General features: G+C 47.8%; 1 protein-coding gene across 5 annotated transcripts in view; it reads left to right on the forward strand.

The window, feature by feature from the left end:
• Positions 1 to 19,064, forward strand: part of TTLL5 (tubulin tyrosine ligase like 5) — a 1,386,223-nt gene that overhangs the window by 1,352,241 nt on the left and 14,918 nt on the right. For 3 of the 5 annotated variants that reach the window (XM_086937525.1, XM_086937528.1, XM_086937529.1), the window contains one exon: positions 8,363 to 8,486. The exons of the other annotated variants lie outside the window; for them this stretch is intronic. In XM_086937525.1, the coding sequence (XP_086793651.1) occupies positions 8,363 to 8,486 (124 nt within the window). The remainder of the gene's footprint in view (positions 1 to 8,362; positions 8,487 to 19,064) is intronic. 5 annotated transcript variants of the gene reach the window in all.

Genomic DNA, 19,064 nt, shown 5'->3' on the forward strand with positions numbered 1-19,064 from the left:
GCCGTCTTTACTTCAGAGGCATGGTTCTAGTATAGAACCTTTATATCCTCTACACATTTCACCGCAAAGGGTATCCCTACAGGTTCTAGACAAGTTACAGGATTCTGAAGACCGTGAGGAGGATTCTGTTATTGAGGAAACATTTGGAACGGCGACAAGTCCTTCCGAATTAAACATTAAATATCAGGAGGACTATCAAGAAGATCAGCATTCACCTGAGCAAGTGCATTTGCCTGTGACCAATGTTCCCTCAGCTCAGGTACCAATAGCATTGCTTACCAACCTTCAATGCATGCTGGATGACGATTACAGGCGTTTTCCGCCATCCGAGTCAAAAGGCTCTGTACCTCCTACACCTGTGGTGCAAACACCTAGACTTGATTTCAGACCCCCAAAGTCTCCTCCAGCTGCATCGTCCAATCAGCCGGACGAACAACATTCTTCTGACTAAGAAGAAAGAGAAGAAGGAGAAGTCGATGACTGTTCATTGATGTTGGAGTGGGAGGATTACCAAGTGCAAACTCCTTCTCCTTCACCACCGGCTACCTCTGATTCACCTCCGGTGGACGTGGATGGTTTCCACCTTTTAATGGAGCGGGCTACGAAGCGCTTCCACATTAACATGGAGCATACAGAGCAGGAATGCTTTCTATATGATTTTAAAGACCAGCCAAGGAAGCAAGCCACGTCTTTACCTATCATAGATTTCATCTGGAAGGAGGGAATTAAAGTTATGTCTACTCCGGCTTCCATACCTCCGGTTCTGCCAAGGATTGATAAAAACTATAAGGCTCCTGAAAAGTCCCCTGCTTGCCTTATAGGACAACCGAAACTGGATTCAGTCATCGTTCAAGTTGCACAAAAGAGATCTAGAAACCCTTCATCTCCAATTGCAGCCCCACCGGATAGAGACGGCAGACGCTTGGATGCCATTGGTAAACGCGTGTCAACAATGGCGGCTACCACACTCCGAGCTGCCAACTCATTGGCCATCCTGGGCAGATATGACCGACAAATGTGGTCGGATATCTCACCATATGTCAACTTACTTCCAGAATCCTCTAAGTCTGAAGCTCAGAAAATCCTGCAGGAAGGTGAAAGGATCTCGGCTGAGATCATTGACTCGGCTGTTGATGTGGCCTCAACTGGTTTCAGGCAATTGGCAGGTGCTGCTGTCTTACGCAGACAAGGTTGGCTGTGTTCTACTTCGTTCCATCAGGAAGTGCAAACAAAGGTTTTGGATATGCCTTATGACGAAGAGTTTCTGTTTGGTCCGCAAGTGGAAGAAGCCCTGCAGACAATCAAAAAGGACACAGAGACTGCTAAATCCTTGGGCACCCTCCAATTTCGTAAGCTGCCCTTTCGAGGAGCGAGAGGACGTGGATCGTCCTCTAACAGGCGGATCAACAGTCCTCCTACGGGCAGGGGAATCAACGCTACCAAAACCAGCGTTATCAGTCCTACGGCCAACAAAACACTAATTATTCACAGAACAAAAAGAAACCGGCCTACCCCGGGAAGGATAAACGACAATTAACTTTATCACCAGCCACCGCTACTGCCCCAATCTCACATAAAAATTGGAGGACAAATATCAAAATTCTACTCAAAATGGTCATCGATAACATCGGACAGGTGGGACTGGACATCGTGGCCAAGGGCCATGCCCTCGAATTCAAACAGTTTCCTCCAAACGTTCCCCCAAAGGGCCCACCTCCAGCTCATCTAAAAGAACTGTTTGCCCAAATCAATTTGATGTTGAAGAAAGGAGCAATCGAGAAGGTTCCTCAGATTCTGAGAGGAGCAGGATTCTACTCCAGATTCTTTCTGGTAAAGAAGAAATCCGGAGAGTGGCGTCCAATTCTGGATCTCCGTGCCCTAAACAAATATTTGAAGAAGCTAATGTTCAGAATGTTGTCGCTACAAGAAATATTGCATCTCCTTTCGGCTGGAGACTACATGACCACCTTGGATCTCCAAGATGCGTATTTCCACATCCTCATCTTACCTCGTCACAGAAAGTTCCTGCGATTCAGAGTGGCTGGCAGGGATTATCAGTTCAAGGTCCTTCCCTTTGGGCTGAGCTCGGCACCCAGAGTATTTACAAAGGTCCTGGCTCCGGTAGCAGCACACCTCGAGCTGGAGGGAATACAAATATTTCCATATTTGGACGACTGCCTTATCAAGGCCAGTTCTTACGCAGACAAAGACAACCATTTGCAGAAGTGTCTAGCTCTCTTTCAATCTCTGGGTCTTTTCATCAATGTCAGCAAGTCCCAGTTGGTACCATCCCGAAGATGAGCTTTCTTAGGAGCAACCTTAGACACTCAGCTGCTCCAAGCCTTCGTGTCAGACGAGAGACAGAACAGAATCCAGGCCTTGGCTTGGAATCTACTTTCAAAAAAGTCAGTTTCAGTCCGACGGTTCAAATCCTTTCTCGGGATGATATCGTCATGCATTCTTTTGATACCGAATTGCCGACTCAGAATGAGTCCTCTTCAGGAAGAGCTCAGTCTTCAATGGCTGCAGGTCTCCGGTTCATTCGAGGACCTCATTCAGATCACCCCTCGCATTCGGTTTTCCCTTCTTTGGTGGATACAAAAAAAGAATCTGCAACAGGATTGCGCGTTCCTTCAGGATGCACCAAACTTTACAATCACCACAGACGCATCCCTCGAAGGTTGGGGAGCTCATCTTCAGGGACTGACAATCAGTGGCAAATGGAGCCCTCAGCAGAAACGTTGGCACATCAATCTGTTGGAGCTGAGAGCCATCTTCTTGCTCTCAAATCATTTCGAGCACTCATTCAAGGAGCCACTGTATTGGTTCGCACAGACAATACAACAAATATGCACTGTCAACAAACAGGGAGAGACAAGATCGTCTCTTTTGTCTCAGGAGGCCCAGGAGCTATGGGCATGGACAATACGTCATAGAATCAATCTTCTGGCGGTTCATGTACTGGGAACGGAGAACGTTCTTGCGGACACCCTCAGCAGGACGACAGTGTCCACTCACGAGTGGGAGCTTCATCAACAAAAGGTGGATTGGATCTTTCGGCAGTGGGGTCATCCAGATCTAGACCTCTTTGCAAGTTGGCATACCCACAAAGACTCTCAGGGGAATGTGTTTTCGATCAACTGGTCTCAAATATATGCTTACGCTTTTCCACCGATACCGTTGGTTCCCAGAGTTCTGCGGAAGATGAAGAAAGAACCGTGTCGGCTGATTCTTATTGCCCCCAGATGGCCTCGCCAATACTGGTTCACCGAGCTCCTTCTCCCATCAGAGTGCGAACCAATTCAGTTGCGTCCAATTCCGGATCTACTCACCATCCAGGACGGTCCGATTTACCATCCGGACCCGACATCTCTGAGGTTAGCGGCCTGGCGCCTGAGTACTTTGAATTCGCCCATCTAAACATCCCTGCAGATTGCAAAGAGGTACTAGCAAGAGCACCTGCTACAATAAAGACATACAGACTCAAATGGAAACGCTTCTGTATCTGGCGTCGTTCAGCTGGAGGTCATCCTTTTTTGGCTAAGCAAGAACAAATCTTACCTTTTTTCTTGCATCTGGCAAGATCGGGATTGTCTCATGCAACCCTAAGGGTTTTCCTGGCAGCGATTTCAAGATACCGACAAGATGGGTCCACTTCTCTTTACTCCTCAAGAATTATACAACAATTCTTCAAAGGGCTTTTCAGAATGTTTCCTCTGGTACGTCGTCCACCACCATCGTGGCATCTCAATGTAGTGTTAGCGCAACTCATGCGCCATCCTTTTGAACCTATCCACAGAGCCAATTTGAAGTTCCTTACGTGGAAGGTGTCACTATTACTGGCTTTGACTTCTTCTAGAAGAGTCAGTGATATTCAAGCTTTCACAGTCCATCCTCCTTTCTTACAGTTCGCAAATGACTCAGTAGTGCTCAGCACGAATCGGAAATTCATACCTAAGGTGCCTTCGGACTTCCACCTGAATGAGCCTGTCATCTTAAAGACATTTTTTCCTAACCCACAATCCCCTGCGGAAAGGGCATTGCATACACTGGACATTAAGAGATGGTTAAAATTCTATTTACAAAGAACATCTACTTTACGCAAATCTGATCAACTGTTCATCACCTATGGTAGATTCGTACAGGCCAAGCAGTATCTAAGCAAACAATTGCAAGATGGATCTCTGCAGCTATTGACTTTTGTCATACACAAGCAGGACGACCTTTACAAGCAGCTCCAAGAGCACACTCTACAAGGGCAGTGTCTTCCTCAACGGCTCTTTTTGCTGGAGTCCCTCTCCAGCACATCTGCAGAGCGACAACCTGGGCCAGTCAGCATACTTTCACCAAACACTACTGTTTGGATGCAGCCAGCGAGACCGATGCTTCAGTGGGTCAAACAGTTCTGCGTAATCTTTTCAAATAAGGTGAGCCTCTGTTTCTCTCCTCCTCTTACTGCTGTCAGACACTTGTTATGCTTATTATTATTATGCACATGCTCAAGTAACTGCATTTTATCATGCTTTTAGTAATGTGTGATATATATATATATATCATGGTTATGTGCACCTCATGTTTACAAGCTTATGCTACAAATAGCGTCTTCCGAACACGGGTATGTACTGCTATCTACTCTGATTCAGGCATGTGAATCTATGAAAGACACCCCTAATACTGGAGAAGAACAATAGTAACTTACCTGTAATCTGTGGCTCTCCAGTATTGGTGTCTTTCATAGATTCACATGCAACCCGCCCACCTCCCCTCAGAGGCTCTTAGGCTACATTGGTTACCATCACTCCTTGTGATAAAATCTGAGAGCCTGAGCCTCTGGGGAGAACCTTCTGGTGGGTGCTGTCGCCTGATTGGCTGCAGTTTGGGCTATACTAAATGACTAAGATAGTCATGAGTGTGGAAGTTTTTTCTCCTGTAGCTTGGGCTACTTTACTTCCTGGTTGGGAATTACTGTTTTTTTCCTATGTTATTATGGCATATTATTGCTTTTTTATGTACCGTGGGACTCCCACTCCGACGACGGGGAATGATTCAGGCATGGGAATCTATGAAAGACACCAATACTGGAGAACCACAGATTACAGGTAAGTCACTATTATTCTTTTTAAATCATATCAGCATGTGTTGGTATCCATCAGTGGATCTTTTTGTGACTCACCAGAAGAGAGTGCCTCATGTCTTTCTCTCATGAGTGCCCAAGGAGGAGTGCTCTAAGAATGCAATTCTGAACCTTGGATGTTCAGTCTAATATATGCCTTCTGCCTTTTTCAATTAAACACATGGTCTTGGATGGCTGTAGGTAATCCCGTACAATAATGTTTCCGGTAGCTCTGAATGGGTTCAGATTTGGTTTTGAAGGGTGTTTTAGGCATACGTACTCTGCAAGGGTGAAGTTGTTCAGGCTACCGGTGTTTCCCTGTCTTTTGTCTCGGAAGAGGTCAGTTGTTGAACCTAGCTCTCGGCAGCCTATAGATTCATGCTGGGCATCTGAAAGGTTGATATTGCTGACTAAGGTTTATCAGAGAAAATTACGAATGGTAACTTAGTTTATATAGCATTCATACCACACTTCTGTTTTTTTCTAAACACTGTAAATAACTTGAGTTGCTATTGCCCAATTTATTGGAACCGGATTTCTGATCTCATAAGCATAGAATTCTGAGTTGGCCTTGCCAGGATGAAAACTTGTGACTAGTAACATCAGCAACAAGCATATACCTCAAAGAGTGTTCTTTGCAGCTTAATATGTAGATGCAGGCAACTGAGGACAAGACATTTGTATGCAGATGGATAAGGTTCTGCTGATAGTGTAGTCAGAGGCACTAGATAAATTAAAAGCCGCCCTCTATCTTGCTTTCTTTGTAACGTAACCAACAATACATTTTATGTTACCACATTGTGTTTTTTTAGGAAGCCTGATTAGATTCATGCAGTTTTCCTGTTTCGGAAAGGAATGGTGCATCTTCTTCCTCCAGTGCCAGGTGTCACAGCTCAATGGGTTCTCAACTAGGGTTGTGCACATTTGGTGGCTTCTGTATGTTAGTAGTTGCCAAGGTGTGGTGTAAAGTACTAGGCTTTGCATTATCCTGGTGGTAGTATTTTCCCACATTGTTTCTTTTCTTAGGACAAAATATTCGTTAGAATAAATCCGTTTTTTTCTTCCAGAGGTCATAAAGAAATGTCACTTTAACCAATCTATTCAGTTGCCAGTTTTCTCCTTCCTGAATACATATACGGTGTGGAATTGACTGCCATGCTATGTTAAATAGACTTCTAGAGCGCACAAATACCTGGAGGTGTCTTGGCGCTAGCTTTGCTAACAGTTAGAAGAAAACCTCAATCAGTGTTATATAGCCAAGTTTTCAGGGCTTTCCTGAAGGCTAGCAGTTCCGTCATGGTTTTGATAAGCATTGGAAGGGAGTTCCATGCTTTTGCGGTACCGATCACAAAGCTTCTGCCTTCCCAGGAGGATCCTTTCAACCCGGGGACCACAGCAGCTTTGGCCGTTGCGGACCGTCACGTCCTGCCTGGGATATACCAATTAAAACTAATTGGTAGACTGCACAGGTTGAGCACAAAGACAGTAACCGGCCGTTTAAATTTCAGGTCTTGCGAATAGAGGAGGAACAGACTCCTTTCGACGCCTCAAAGGGTGTGGCTGTTACAAAATGAAAAATGTCCCCATGGATAGTGTTCTGCATCAAGGCATGCTGAGTGGAAGGTAAGAGTAGCTGGATTCAATTCACATTATGCCAGGGTCAAAGGAGCCATTGCTGTGTCCTTAAAGATGGTGGTCTCAAGAATGCAGACAAAGAGTTGAAACGGGTCGACTTGGTTTCACATTCATACAAATGTAAAGCATTAATGTCATTACTCTCGTGCCAGATATAAGCTTTGTTTAGAAGATGATTGGTTTCATATACGTTGTGGGAGCTTGTTGGATATTAATGAGGAATATTTGTAAGGCAAAGAATATTATTATCCATTAAACGATGTTATAGGAACTTCACTAGCTGTTAATTTACTTCAAGCATCATGGATGGCACAACATTTCTATCCTTGAACAAAGAGAAACAGAGCTGCTCATTACAGGGATAGGCTCACATAATGGCGACACTCGGTACATAACATATCCAGAAGATGCCTGGCATCAGTGGTATCCCTATATTACAAAAGGTAATACACCTCGTTGACTTCTTTGACCATTTGAAAAATAAAATCTGGCATAACAAACCAAAAACAACCACTCAACAAAGAACTGTGGTTTCTAGCAGCAAATTCTTGTCAATCTGCACCCTTCTTTGGAGGAGAAACTTGAGGCATCTATTGCGAGAGCCATTACTGCCTCTCATTTAGTCACTGTAATTGACTTTTACTGTGGGCTTCAAGTAAGATTAGAGTGAGAGTGAAGAGTATGCAAATTCATTCATGAGAATGGGATGATGGTGTGAGATCATCGTTATTCCCATTTAAACCCATTCTTGCAAAAGCTCAATTTTCTACGTGTTGCCTCGCTAGTTGTGTTTAGAGTTCTGACAACTTTATACAGTGCTGTTCTTCAATACTGCCCAGTAGTTGTCGCAGAACACCTGGATGCCTCACTGGATGGAGTGCTTTATAACTAGTGGACTGGACTACACTATACTAACATGAGTTTTGATGGAAAACCGGGTTTATCCTGTATATACCTTGTCCCTCAATCTCTCCTTGCAGTCCTCTCCATTTCCCCTAACAGTCCTCAAGATGTCCAGCATCGGTCCAGGAGTGCCACATCCCTGCTCACATATGCAGGATACCAATCAACTATGTAAATTGCTTCCATCTACAATTATGGTATGCACGTTTATTGTATGTGGTTTCCTAAAAATCTGTCATGCACCAAACAACTGAACTTACATTTGATACCCCATACTAGGTGGCGTCACACCTGGTCAACGTTTCACAACACGAGTGCAAAATTCTGGGGCTTAATTGTTGCCCTGATGCAGTGGAAGCAATTGCAATAATTTAGGGACCCAGGCTGAAGCTAGGATATTTCAAGAATAAAGAATCTGCAATTTGCAACCAGTATCCATCAGAACCAATGCTGCCAAAGTGACACAGTCGCAGTGCAATCTGGTGTTCGACCAGCTCAAAATACTGGTAGTACTCAAGTTGTTCCTATGCGGTCTTCTGCACATGGTTTTCTCAGTATTCTCAATAATGTCTAGTTTCTATGGTTATAACAGTAGTACTTGTTGCCCCTTAACTATTTGGCACTATAATTCCTACTTGGTTGGTTGTCGCTCATAAGGAAGAAAAGTCAACGCCTGACATGGTTACAAGCTAGTTATTTTCATTGTTTCAGGTGCATTAAATGCTCACGAAGTTATCTTTGCCAGATCCAAAGCTGAAGTTCCCTCTTTCACAGTTACTAAGAAAGATATATCAAAGAAACTGAAGAAGGCAGTGCAGACAGGGGCCGAGGACAGGTAACAGCTGCACAAGTGTGTGTTTGTCTGTGTGTGTGTTAGTGTGTGTTAGTTAATGCAGGGATGCTTTATTTGCTGTTGTCTTTGCAGTACATAGGCTTTTGCATGGGTAAAACCTGCACTACTGGTGCCTGTGCTGCACTTTTTCTTTCAACGCGAGGACAAGATGCTCTCCTGCTGCCTGTGCTGTACCCGCATGCATGTTATTAAAGTTTTTACTGATGGTGATTGTGCTGCACCTATTGTCTTAGTGAGGAAGGCCTGCACTGATGCAGCCTGTGCTGTATGTTTTGTGTGTGATGCACTTTGTCGATCTTGGTCTCCTTTTCCCCAAACTCGTAGGGGATGCCTGCAGCACGGGTACAACCTGAAAACGCTTCTTGTGGTGGTTTCTTCTTGTCAGGTGATCTATACAAATTGTGTGTGTCTTCTATAGGGCACTTCCGTTCAGTGAGTTCATGTCCATTCTTTGTGGGAAGCTAACAGAGGTCGGTAATAAGGAGCCTCCTCTTTAAGGAAAAAGAAGTACCAGGGACACATGTGGAAATCGCCTTTGTGGTAGGAACCACCATCTCATCTTGTTAAAAGGGATGTGGGGCTATGCATGGTATTAATTTCAACATCAACTAGTGGTACTGATGGAAGGACCTCGTTCCGTATTCTGTGGGCCTCAATCATGAACTCAGGAGATAGACCCTTCATTAGCATGCACCTGCAAGTAGAGTTGTTGGAAAAAAAAAACACGAGAAACTGTTATACGAATGCTCTATTCACGCCTGGTAGGGTTATTATAGTACTTTGGTTCCGTGTGCCTGCTTGTGAACATCATGGGTTTGACTCCGAGCATTCCGGGGGTAGGTCTAGGTCGTGAGCCAAACCCTCCAAGATGGTTCATAGGCCTATGCCAACTCCTTTCCTTCATAGTGTAGGTATGACTTGCTCTATGGCCATGCTTTGCCCATCCTGGTGTTGATCAGTCTGGTGCTCTTGCACCGGGTAGCCTGTAAGTATCCAAACCTCTCACTGGTCCTTGCTTCGAATTGTAAAAGAACAGTATTTTGTACAAGGACCTGCCTTGGATGCTCTTTCTGTGCATCATAGAAACTTACAAGAATAAAGGAGAGTGGAATAAGGAGCACACGTTGTAAGACTGCTGTAGATCTGCACATATGATTTCTATCAAGAACCTCACTTTATCCAGTAGTGGAGGTTGAACTTCAGTCTTCTTCCAAACTTTGCAGTCTTACTTACGGCTGGAATTTTACCCATCTGAATACATTTCTCCTCTTCCAGAGGAGTTATTTTCAGTTCTGTTCAGCTCCTTAAAGAAATGCCATGCTCAGACTCCATCACCAAATGATTTAGGTTCTTTAGAATCGTCATTCATCTCAGTTACATACTGATACACTTATATACAAGTATTGTAATGTAATGTAATGTAATGATGTCTTGTAAAGCGCATGAATCACCCCACATGGGGTATCTCCGTGCTGTAGACCGCTGGGGAACCCGTCCTGGCTTTCCCTGTGAGATGGACCCTACTGGGTATCTCCAAGGTGAAACCAGGCATCCCCGGCGTATGTGGGGGGCCGTTGTGGAGATGAGGCAAGCTAATGCCCAGAGTTGCCGAGTGTGATCCCTGGTTAGAGTAGGCACCGAGGCGAGAATTATCGAGTCCGCTAACCCTGGTCCACGACCCTTCCGCGTCGGGAATTAAACCCTGGTCCCGGGCCGTCCTCTGCTTCCGGGTCTGCCGCCTCTAACCAGTGAGCCACACCACTCCAAATTTAAATCATATACTAATGGGTTACACTAAAAATCTGGTTTGGAATTGGTCATCCCAGATCTTGTTTTAAACCTTGCTCCAGAACCATTCCCTTAATCAGCGAAACAGCCTCCTGTTCAAGGAAAAATCCTCTAAAAAGAAGGCTAGGACAGAAAATTGACACTGATAGTGGGTCCTATGGTGTTCGGGATCAGTCACACCTAGAAAGGTATTTTGAAGCATCCGTGTATAAGGCATCATAGGCTTTGCACTTAGTTATGCCCTCTGAGCCCAATACTACTAGACTGACCTCTACTCTTGGTGTATAAGCCTCAACAGACCTCATTTTGGATATAGGGCAATCTGTTAATGTGTAGTCAGTTTAAACATGGATGAACCTACTTTCTGCAACTGGAGTGGCAATAACGTTGGATCCCAAATGCAGAAAAAAAGCAGTGGGCTCTATACTTTATGGTGATGGAGAAGCTTTCAGCACAGTATTCTGTGATCACAGCTGCTTTTGGCTGTGGCAAGTCATTGTCAGTGTCCCCAATTCTAGATAAGGAAGCAAAGTCCTAGGATAAGCAACGCGCTATATAAAACTTTATAAATAAAGAAAAGTGCCAAAATGCATGTTTATTCCTATTCTGTCACTGTCATATTTCGCTGGATCAGCATTGAGTCATTTGCAGAACGTTTCCCTCCAAAACAGTTTAAGAAATTATCTTATGCACTTCTAGCCAGGGTTCTCTGCATCACTTAACAATGAATAAAATCCAGTTGGTACTACGGGTAGTGCTAATCATGGCTCGGTGAGTATGTGGTGGCATGCATAGCTCTAGACATCTCCCTTTTTTTTTTTTTTTTTTAAACTCTTTATTCACAACTGCACAGTATGGGCACCAATCTGTCAAGCCATTCACATTCCATAGTACAGTCTTTTCCACATTTTCTTCCCAACCCATCAATGCGGTCATGTACAAGCCCAATACGGTATAAAAGCAGCAGATAAAGAAATACAGGGGTACATTTACACTATAACCTTCCCCAATCTACATTTCTATGAAAGTGCTTGCACGGCCATTGGTACATTGCATAGTGCTTCTGCAACAAGTTTAATTATCAACAAACTAAAGGATCAAAACCCCTGATCCTCCCCCCTCCCCACAACTCCCACCCTAGCCCCGTACGTCTCCAGACCAAATTTAGTCCATACTATACCACTCCGTCGTAGCGGGTCAGACCAGAACAGAACAAATTAGATTCTCAGGAACAACACCCCCACTCCAGCGGGCATTGGTTACCGGTATCATTCGCGTCAGCAGACCCCGTACCGTACTTCCATTCACACCCCCTCCGTCTGTGAAATTACCATCTCCGTCTCCTCCAGTTCCAACAGCATAACCTCCCAATCCTGCGCTATAGGATACTTTCTTTGCCCTCTCGTCTCCTCCCGTCTAAACACTGCGCTCTCCGCCCTGCCCCACTTCAGCATCTCAGACTGCCATATAGATACCCTGGGCGTTCTGGGTGACTTCCACCTCATCGTAATGACCCTTATCGCTAATAACAGGGCCAGATCTAGGAATTTCAGCTCAGCTTTTTGTTTTTTAGACCTTTTCCGGGACCCCACCAAGCAATATAATGCATCCTCTGGGACCGGAAGGGAGGTCACAGCACGCAGTGTCTGACAAATTTCTCCCCAGTAACTACTCAGATGTGGACATGCCCATACCATATGGAGGAAGCCAGCTTCATCTGCTTTACAGCGTGGGCAGCAGTGGGGGGAGTCGGGAAACATTCTATGCAATCTTTGTGGGGTAAGATACGCCCTATGTAGTATCATGGCCTGTATAAATTTAAATTTGACGTTCCTCAACACCCTCCTGGGATGCTCAAGTATCGTCAGCCAAGCTTTATCCGTCAGTACCCCTCCCCTGTCCTGTGTCCATGTGTCTCTAAGTGTGTTGAGTGGGATTGCAGCATGTTCCCTTATCCCCATGTATAGCCATCGTACTCGGTGGCCTCCATTTCCCATGTGGTATATTAAGTGGACCAATGTGTGTCTCGTGGGTTGAAGCCTCTTTGGGGCCCAAGTGGGTCTTATGTAGTGGGACACCGCAGCGTGTAGCAGGTACAGTCTCTGGGGGGCCCCCGTGGCCTGCAGGAAGGATTCGTGGTCCATCAGGATGTCGTCCCCAAAGAAGGCACCTACCTCCTCCACTCCAGTCTCTACCCAGGGTCGTAGTCTGTATTGTGTAAGTCTGCCCTGCTTTGATGGGATACCTAACAGGGGGATATTCTCCGCAAAGGGTACTGTATTTGAGGTGTATGCCAGCGCCTTCTTCCAGCACATCAGGGCTGTGCTCAACAGGGGGTGGCAGTCCGGGGGGATTCGACCCCTAGGCAGCAATAAAGAATGTAATTCTCCCCGCTCCAACCGGTCTGTCATGAAGTCTATTTCGTGGAGGTGTCTACTCGCTACCCACCTTGCGAGCCACTGGAGTTGACTCTCTAAGATCAGGCACTCCTAGGCCTCCCAATCTGGTCCCCAGTTGTAACTTTCGGAAACTGATACGCCTATGCCCCGTACCCCAGATGAGAGTTATCAGGATCGTGTTCAGCGTGTTAAATATCTGTTGCGGGAGAATGACGGGCAGATTGACGAAATAATACAGCATGCGGGGGAGCATGACCATCTTGTAAATATCGATTCTGCCCATAATGGATAGGGGCAGGGACGTCCAGAACCCCACACTGCTGCGGAGTCCGGTAATGGCTCTCCGGATATTACCCTCAATCTGATCCTCCGACTTTCTGTACACCTGTATGCCCAGGTATTTGAAAGTATTCTGTGCCACTGGGATTTGATATTCCCCAAAGTGGAGATGGGGGGGCACGGCCGGTCTCTAAAGTAAAAACCATTGGATTTGCCTGGATTAATGGCTAATCCAGACACTTTCTCAAAGCGGCAAAACACGTCCGCCATTTCAGTGGGATCCTCCTCTAGGTCACGTGAATACAACAAGATGTCGTCCGCATAGATAGAAATGAGGTGATGTGTTCCCCCTATTAATATACCCCGCCGTTCTCCATGCGTCCGAAGGGTTATGGCCAAGGGCTCCAACGCTAAAACAAACAAAATCGGAGACAGGGGACAGCCCTGCCGGGTGCCTCTGTATATAGGGTAACTATCCGATATATAGCGGCCAGTACGTGCACGAGCCGAGGGTTCCACGTAGAGTAATCTTACCCATTTCAACAAGGGGTCTGGGAAGCCAAAACGCCTTAGCGTTTCAAACATGAACGTCCACGACAGGGAGTCAAAACGCCTATTTCAGGTCCAGTGTTATACAGCCCGCCCGGGGATATTCCTGTGGCGTAGCAGCCATGAGGGCATGAAGCCTACGTGTATTTTGAGACGTGCTTCTTCCCGGGAGAAAACCACACTGATCCAGGTGTATCAAATCAGAAAGGTGGGGTTGTATCCGTAAGGCAATGGCCCTACTGAGGATTTTGTATTCTGTCAAGAGCATAGACAGAGGTCTATAATTAGTCAATTCAAGTGTGTCTCTCCCCGGCTTGGGTATCGATATGACCAGGGCCTGCATCGTAGAAGCGGGCAGTCGACCCTCCTCAAACGCCACATTGTATATCTTTTCTAGGACCAGTACTAGGAGATCTGAGTAGGTCTGATAAAACTCAACTGGCAACCCGTCCATGCCTGGTGTTTTGTTTCTATTCAGGGACCGTATGGCGACCCGAATTTCCCGCTGTGTTATGGGACCATCAACGTCTTTCCGAACACCCTCAGTTAGGGTGGGAAAAGGTATATCCCGCAGGAACTCTGCCACTCGCTCCGGGTCCTCCATGAGGGAGGGAGCGTATAAAGCTTGTAGGTGGGCATGGAACGCCCCGTTGATCCCGGACTGTGTGTGGACTATGCTGCCCGCTCCATTGCGTATCTGGGTAATCACCGGAGTATCCGGGCGATCTCGCACTAGGCGGGCTAGTAGGGTACCGGACCTGTCTGCCTCTGCGTGTTGCCATCGTAGATATTCCTTATGGTCAATGACCCGTAATGTTTCCAGGATTTCCGCATGGTCGATATTCCCTGTTTGCAGTTCCTCCCGTTTCTCAGGGTCCAAACTGGCTTCTCTTTCCAGTGTTTTTAGTTGGTTCTCGACTGCACAGAGTCTCTTATGAATTTCTTGTCGGGCCCCAACCAGTTGTCCTATGGCGGCCCCCCTCACTACTACTTTCATAGCATCCCACACCACCAAGTTAGACGTCTCAGAATCCCAATTTTCGAGGAAATACCTGTTTAGGGTATCGGACAGGGACGTTCGAAAAGGGCCGCCTTGGGTCAAGTCTCCAGGAAGGTACCGGGGTCGGTACTCTACCCCAAAGAAGATCAAGAGTCAGTGGTCTATGGTCAGAGAAACTTTTGGCTTAATATTCCATACTGCCAGTCTTCGCCACTAAGGAACCGGAGCACAGAAACCTATCTAGTCGTGTGTGCAAGTTATGGACAGGGGAATAATATGAATACTCCTTATGGGTCGGTGTAACTCTCGCCATGCATCCACTAGTCCCCATCCCGCAGCCCAGGCCGTAAACACCTCCGTCATTTTCGTGACCCCAGCCGATCGAGGGGGGGGGCGGGGGCGACCTGTCTAGATCTATGTCTAATATCATGTTCCAATCTCCTCCCAATATCCATGGGATGTCGGCCCAGTCGGACAACACTCTGCTTATCTTACCCAAGTACGTCTCTTGGTCGAAGTTCAGAGCTTATATACTGCCTATGACTAACAGAGTGCCATCTAGCGTTCCCTTTACCATTATGTATCTCCCTTGGTCATCTACTCTCCTTTCTATCTCAACACAGGGCGTCCCATGTCGGACCCAGATGGTGGCCCCCTGGAAAAGGCAGAGTATGTTGTGGAGTATATAGTGCCCCTCCATCGTTTCCTCAGTGTCTGCGCCTCTGCTGTCGTTGGGTGCGACTCCTGCAAAAAAGTAATCTGTGCATGTTGTCTAAGTAAGAACGCGTGGATGTGGTGCCTTTTCTGGACTGCACCAAGCCCACGCACATTCCAGGTGGCAAATTTATATGTTCCTGATCTTTCAGCCATTATCTCCTGTTATCTGAATCTTGAGTGCTGGTAGAACTTTCCTGTTATATTCAGTGAGTGTCAACCTGGAGACCCCTGCGTTCCCTTCCCCGAACAGAACTAACGTTGCGCAGCATTTCAACGGTGCTGAGCCGAACATAGAATTTATAAACTGAATGAACCAAACATGCTTGAATTCGCCATTTGGGGGGTGGCCTAGCGCTGCTCTGGCCATCTTAACTGCCCTTTTAGTGTGCCTTGGGCTTTACGGTGAACCAGCCCGGGGGCAACCATTCCAGGATGCTGTCCTTCGTTGCCATCTGGAGGTCCTACTGTAACCGGGGGCATATGAACTTATATAGGGGAAACTAACCAGGAAGACCTCACCTCCGATCCTCCACCACCAAGAGGGGAGTCCCCTCCGCAGTCCAACCCCCCTAGAAAACATATAATTACAATTCCCCGATCCCCCCGGATCCCCCCTGCATCTTAAGGTTACAAATAGAACTTAGTTATCATCAAAAAGGATACTGAATGTCATCAATCGGTCCGCCCAATGCAGACCGGTCACCACAGCCCATCAATTGTCCAACAGCGCGTCCGCCGCCCTAGATGTGACTGTGGGGAATAAGACCATGCTATGTTCCGAATCAGAGTGATTCGTGCTGTCCTCCGTGTCTGTGCTGATCTTTTCCTTCTCCTCCCGAAAACTACCCACCAATTCGACAAAGTCTATCTGTTCTTCCCGTTGTTTCTCCTTCGATGGGCCGCGATTCCCCGGTTTCCCTCCCAGGGCATTGGTGCCTCCTCCGGTCAGTCCCGAACCTTTTCCCGCGCCATCGGCAGTCGCATTCCAAGTGGTCCCAGGGCCTCCATCAATGTCCATTACGTCCAGCCACTCCTCTACGTCCGCCGGACTCTCAAAGAAATGCGTCTTTTTGTCATACACAATCTTCAACCGGGCTGGGAACAATAGCTCGTATGTCAGCTTGGCCTTTTGAAGTCTCTTTTTCACCTCCTGATATGACGAGCATTGCTTTTGTACTAGGTTGGTATAATCCGGGTAAAGAGACACGCGGCAGTTCTCATATTGTATGAGAGATTTCTCTCTCTCTTTTTGGAGGATGGCATCCCGGTCCCGGTAATTCAGTAATCGTACTATCAGGGGGCGAGGTGGGCGTCCCGGTTTAGGTCGCCCAGTGGGGATGCGGTGCGCTCTTTCCACACAGAAGTGTGCTGATAGGCCTTCTGCAGCGATATGGTCCCGGAACCATTGTTCCATGAATTGCGCCGCATATATCCCCTCGCAGCACTCCGGAAGGCCAATAACGCGAATATTGTTGCGGCGGTTGCAGCCTTCTGCATCCTCCGCGCGGTCCAGTAGTGACGTTACTTGCTGCTGCAGCCGCTGAATCAACGTCGTGTGGTCCTGTACCGCCGGGGTGAAGTCGGCGATCGCTAGACCCTGGTGTTTGACCTTGTCAGCCAGTTTACCATGGTCAGCCCGCAGCAGCGACAGGTTGGTAGTGAGGGTCCCGAGTTGCCGCTCCATTACCGTCCTAGAATCCCTGATTTTTTTTCAAAATCAGGTCCAGTTTGTCTGATTGTTGACCCTCAGCAATGGTCGACCCACCAATGTTGGAAGAGGCTCTGCCACTCCCCGTGGCCGGGGCAGGCTGCACCCCCGCCATGTCCTCCCTGCTGTCCTGCGTCTTCGCCCCTTTGCGAACCATATCCAATGCGGCCAGTGGCTGACCAACCCTCCGCAACCCCAGGCAGCGTTTCACTAGGGGGTCCCCACGCCTTCTCTCGCCGCAATCTCACGTCTCCTGGTCTCCGCCACTGCAATTTTCCGTCCCAGACTCGCCCACCGTCAAGTGTACGGTCGGAGCGAGGCCTCCTCTCAAGGCGTAGACCGTCTCGGCCACACGAGCCCACAGTCCTGATGTGCCCCGGCCCGGCTGTCACCACACGGTCACCCCGCCGGTCTCTAAGGCCAGTCGGGGCAAAGAGAGAGGAGAGTTCTGTGGGTGGAGGTCATACAGGGGGGGGAGGTGGAGCAGGCAGCCCCCTCAGGCAAGGAATCCAAGTTCCACACCGTTCAGTTATAGGTGCAGGGACCGCTATTAACAAGGCACCAGCTGCAGGAGCCTCACACTCCACAGCCCACTCACGGATTTCTCTGAAGCGCTGCCGGGCTGGATCCCCAGCCGGCCTGGCGCTCGGAATAGTTCTGGGTCTCTCCCCGACTCCCAGGGCCAACCCTCCAGCGCCGTCCTTCCTCTGTGCCCTCACCGCCACTCACAGTGCTCCGGTCCACCGCCCCTCGAGATAGCAGCCGCTCAGTGATCAGGGCGCGTTCCGGTGTCCGCTAGGCCCGGGACCAGACGCCTCGATTTTCATCCGCCTGGGCGGATCCGGCACTCACTTGACTCCCCGGCTTCTCCCGCGGAGGTAGGCCCCAGTGGGCCCGGGCATCAGCGTGGGACTCTGCTGCTCGCAATGTCGGCCAGCTTCCCGTCGGGATCTCCGCAGCAGGATCTGAGCCACAGCGGGTGTTATTGGCCCTCCAGGCGGCAGAAATCAGGATTTTGCCCCCAGGCAGTACCGGAGCCCAGGCTTCAGGCAACCACCATCTTGGCTGGCTAGCCACGCCCCCCCCCCCCTCCCCCCTCTAGACATCTCCCTTAACCATGAACATTCAGGATAAAGTCATAGATCTGCAATTTGAATTCAAGACTCTGTTTTCACCAGTGTCTGACAAAGTTCTCAAAAAATGGCAAACTGAAGTAATGACAAAAAAATCCTTGAGTTCTTTAACTTTCACCTTGCAAAAGGGTGCTCACCACCCTTCTCAGGGCCCATTTCCAAAATCGTTCGGAAGGTCTTCGAATTGGATTTGTCTTTCCCAGATCCGATTCGTAGCCCTTGTTTCCGACTGAATCTTACAAAGTTCCAAAAGACCAAGTATGATGCGAAGATCGCGTACGCGCCAATCGAATCATTTCCAAACCCGATCCTGTCCGTACGACTCGTTTGTAGGCGAATCGTGCCACGCAATGGAGCCGAATTCCGACCGAGCGAGTACGATGCACGATTCGGACAGCCGCATCGACTCAGTCTCAGTGAGACGAAACGGTTGTCGGAATCGTACTTCGGGGGCCACATCAGGCCCCCTTTCACCCAGGGCCCTCCAAATCTGTCACAGGCGGTGCCCATGGGTCCCCCTGATCCAAGCACGTACAGTATGGCGTACAAGCCACAGGGTGTCCACTTTTCCCCACCCACCCCTTTTTGCTATGGGAGCCTGTGAATGCGTCGGTACATAGGCTCCCATTGAGTTCAATGGGAGTCCGAGCAAACTGAGTCCATAAGCATACAGATGCATCGTACTTGCTCGATCGGACACCCAAAGCACGTTTCGCTGGGAAAGCCCTCCAGATCCGAGTCGTACGGAGTGCTTTCCTAGAGAGATCGGATCAGGCTCCAAGTCTTTCAAAACATTAAAGACCTGTTTCATTTCAAACTGGAGGACTTGCTGCCAATGCTTCTTCCAAGGAGTGCAAATTGCACCCCAAACAAAGATCTTGTACTCAACTTTCTACTTCTTCCGACACCATAAAAATTGGCATGATTTCCTTTGAGGAGTTCAGATCATTTCTGTTCCAGCGATCAACAAATATATATCATGAGTGG

The sequence above is a fragment of the Lissotriton vulgaris genome, chromosome 9 (genome assembly GCF_964263255.1).
Source record: "Lissotriton vulgaris chromosome 9, aLisVul1.2, whole genome shotgun sequence".
Classification (NCBI taxonomy): Eukaryota; Metazoa; Chordata; class Amphibia; order Caudata; family Salamandridae; genus Lissotriton; species Lissotriton vulgaris.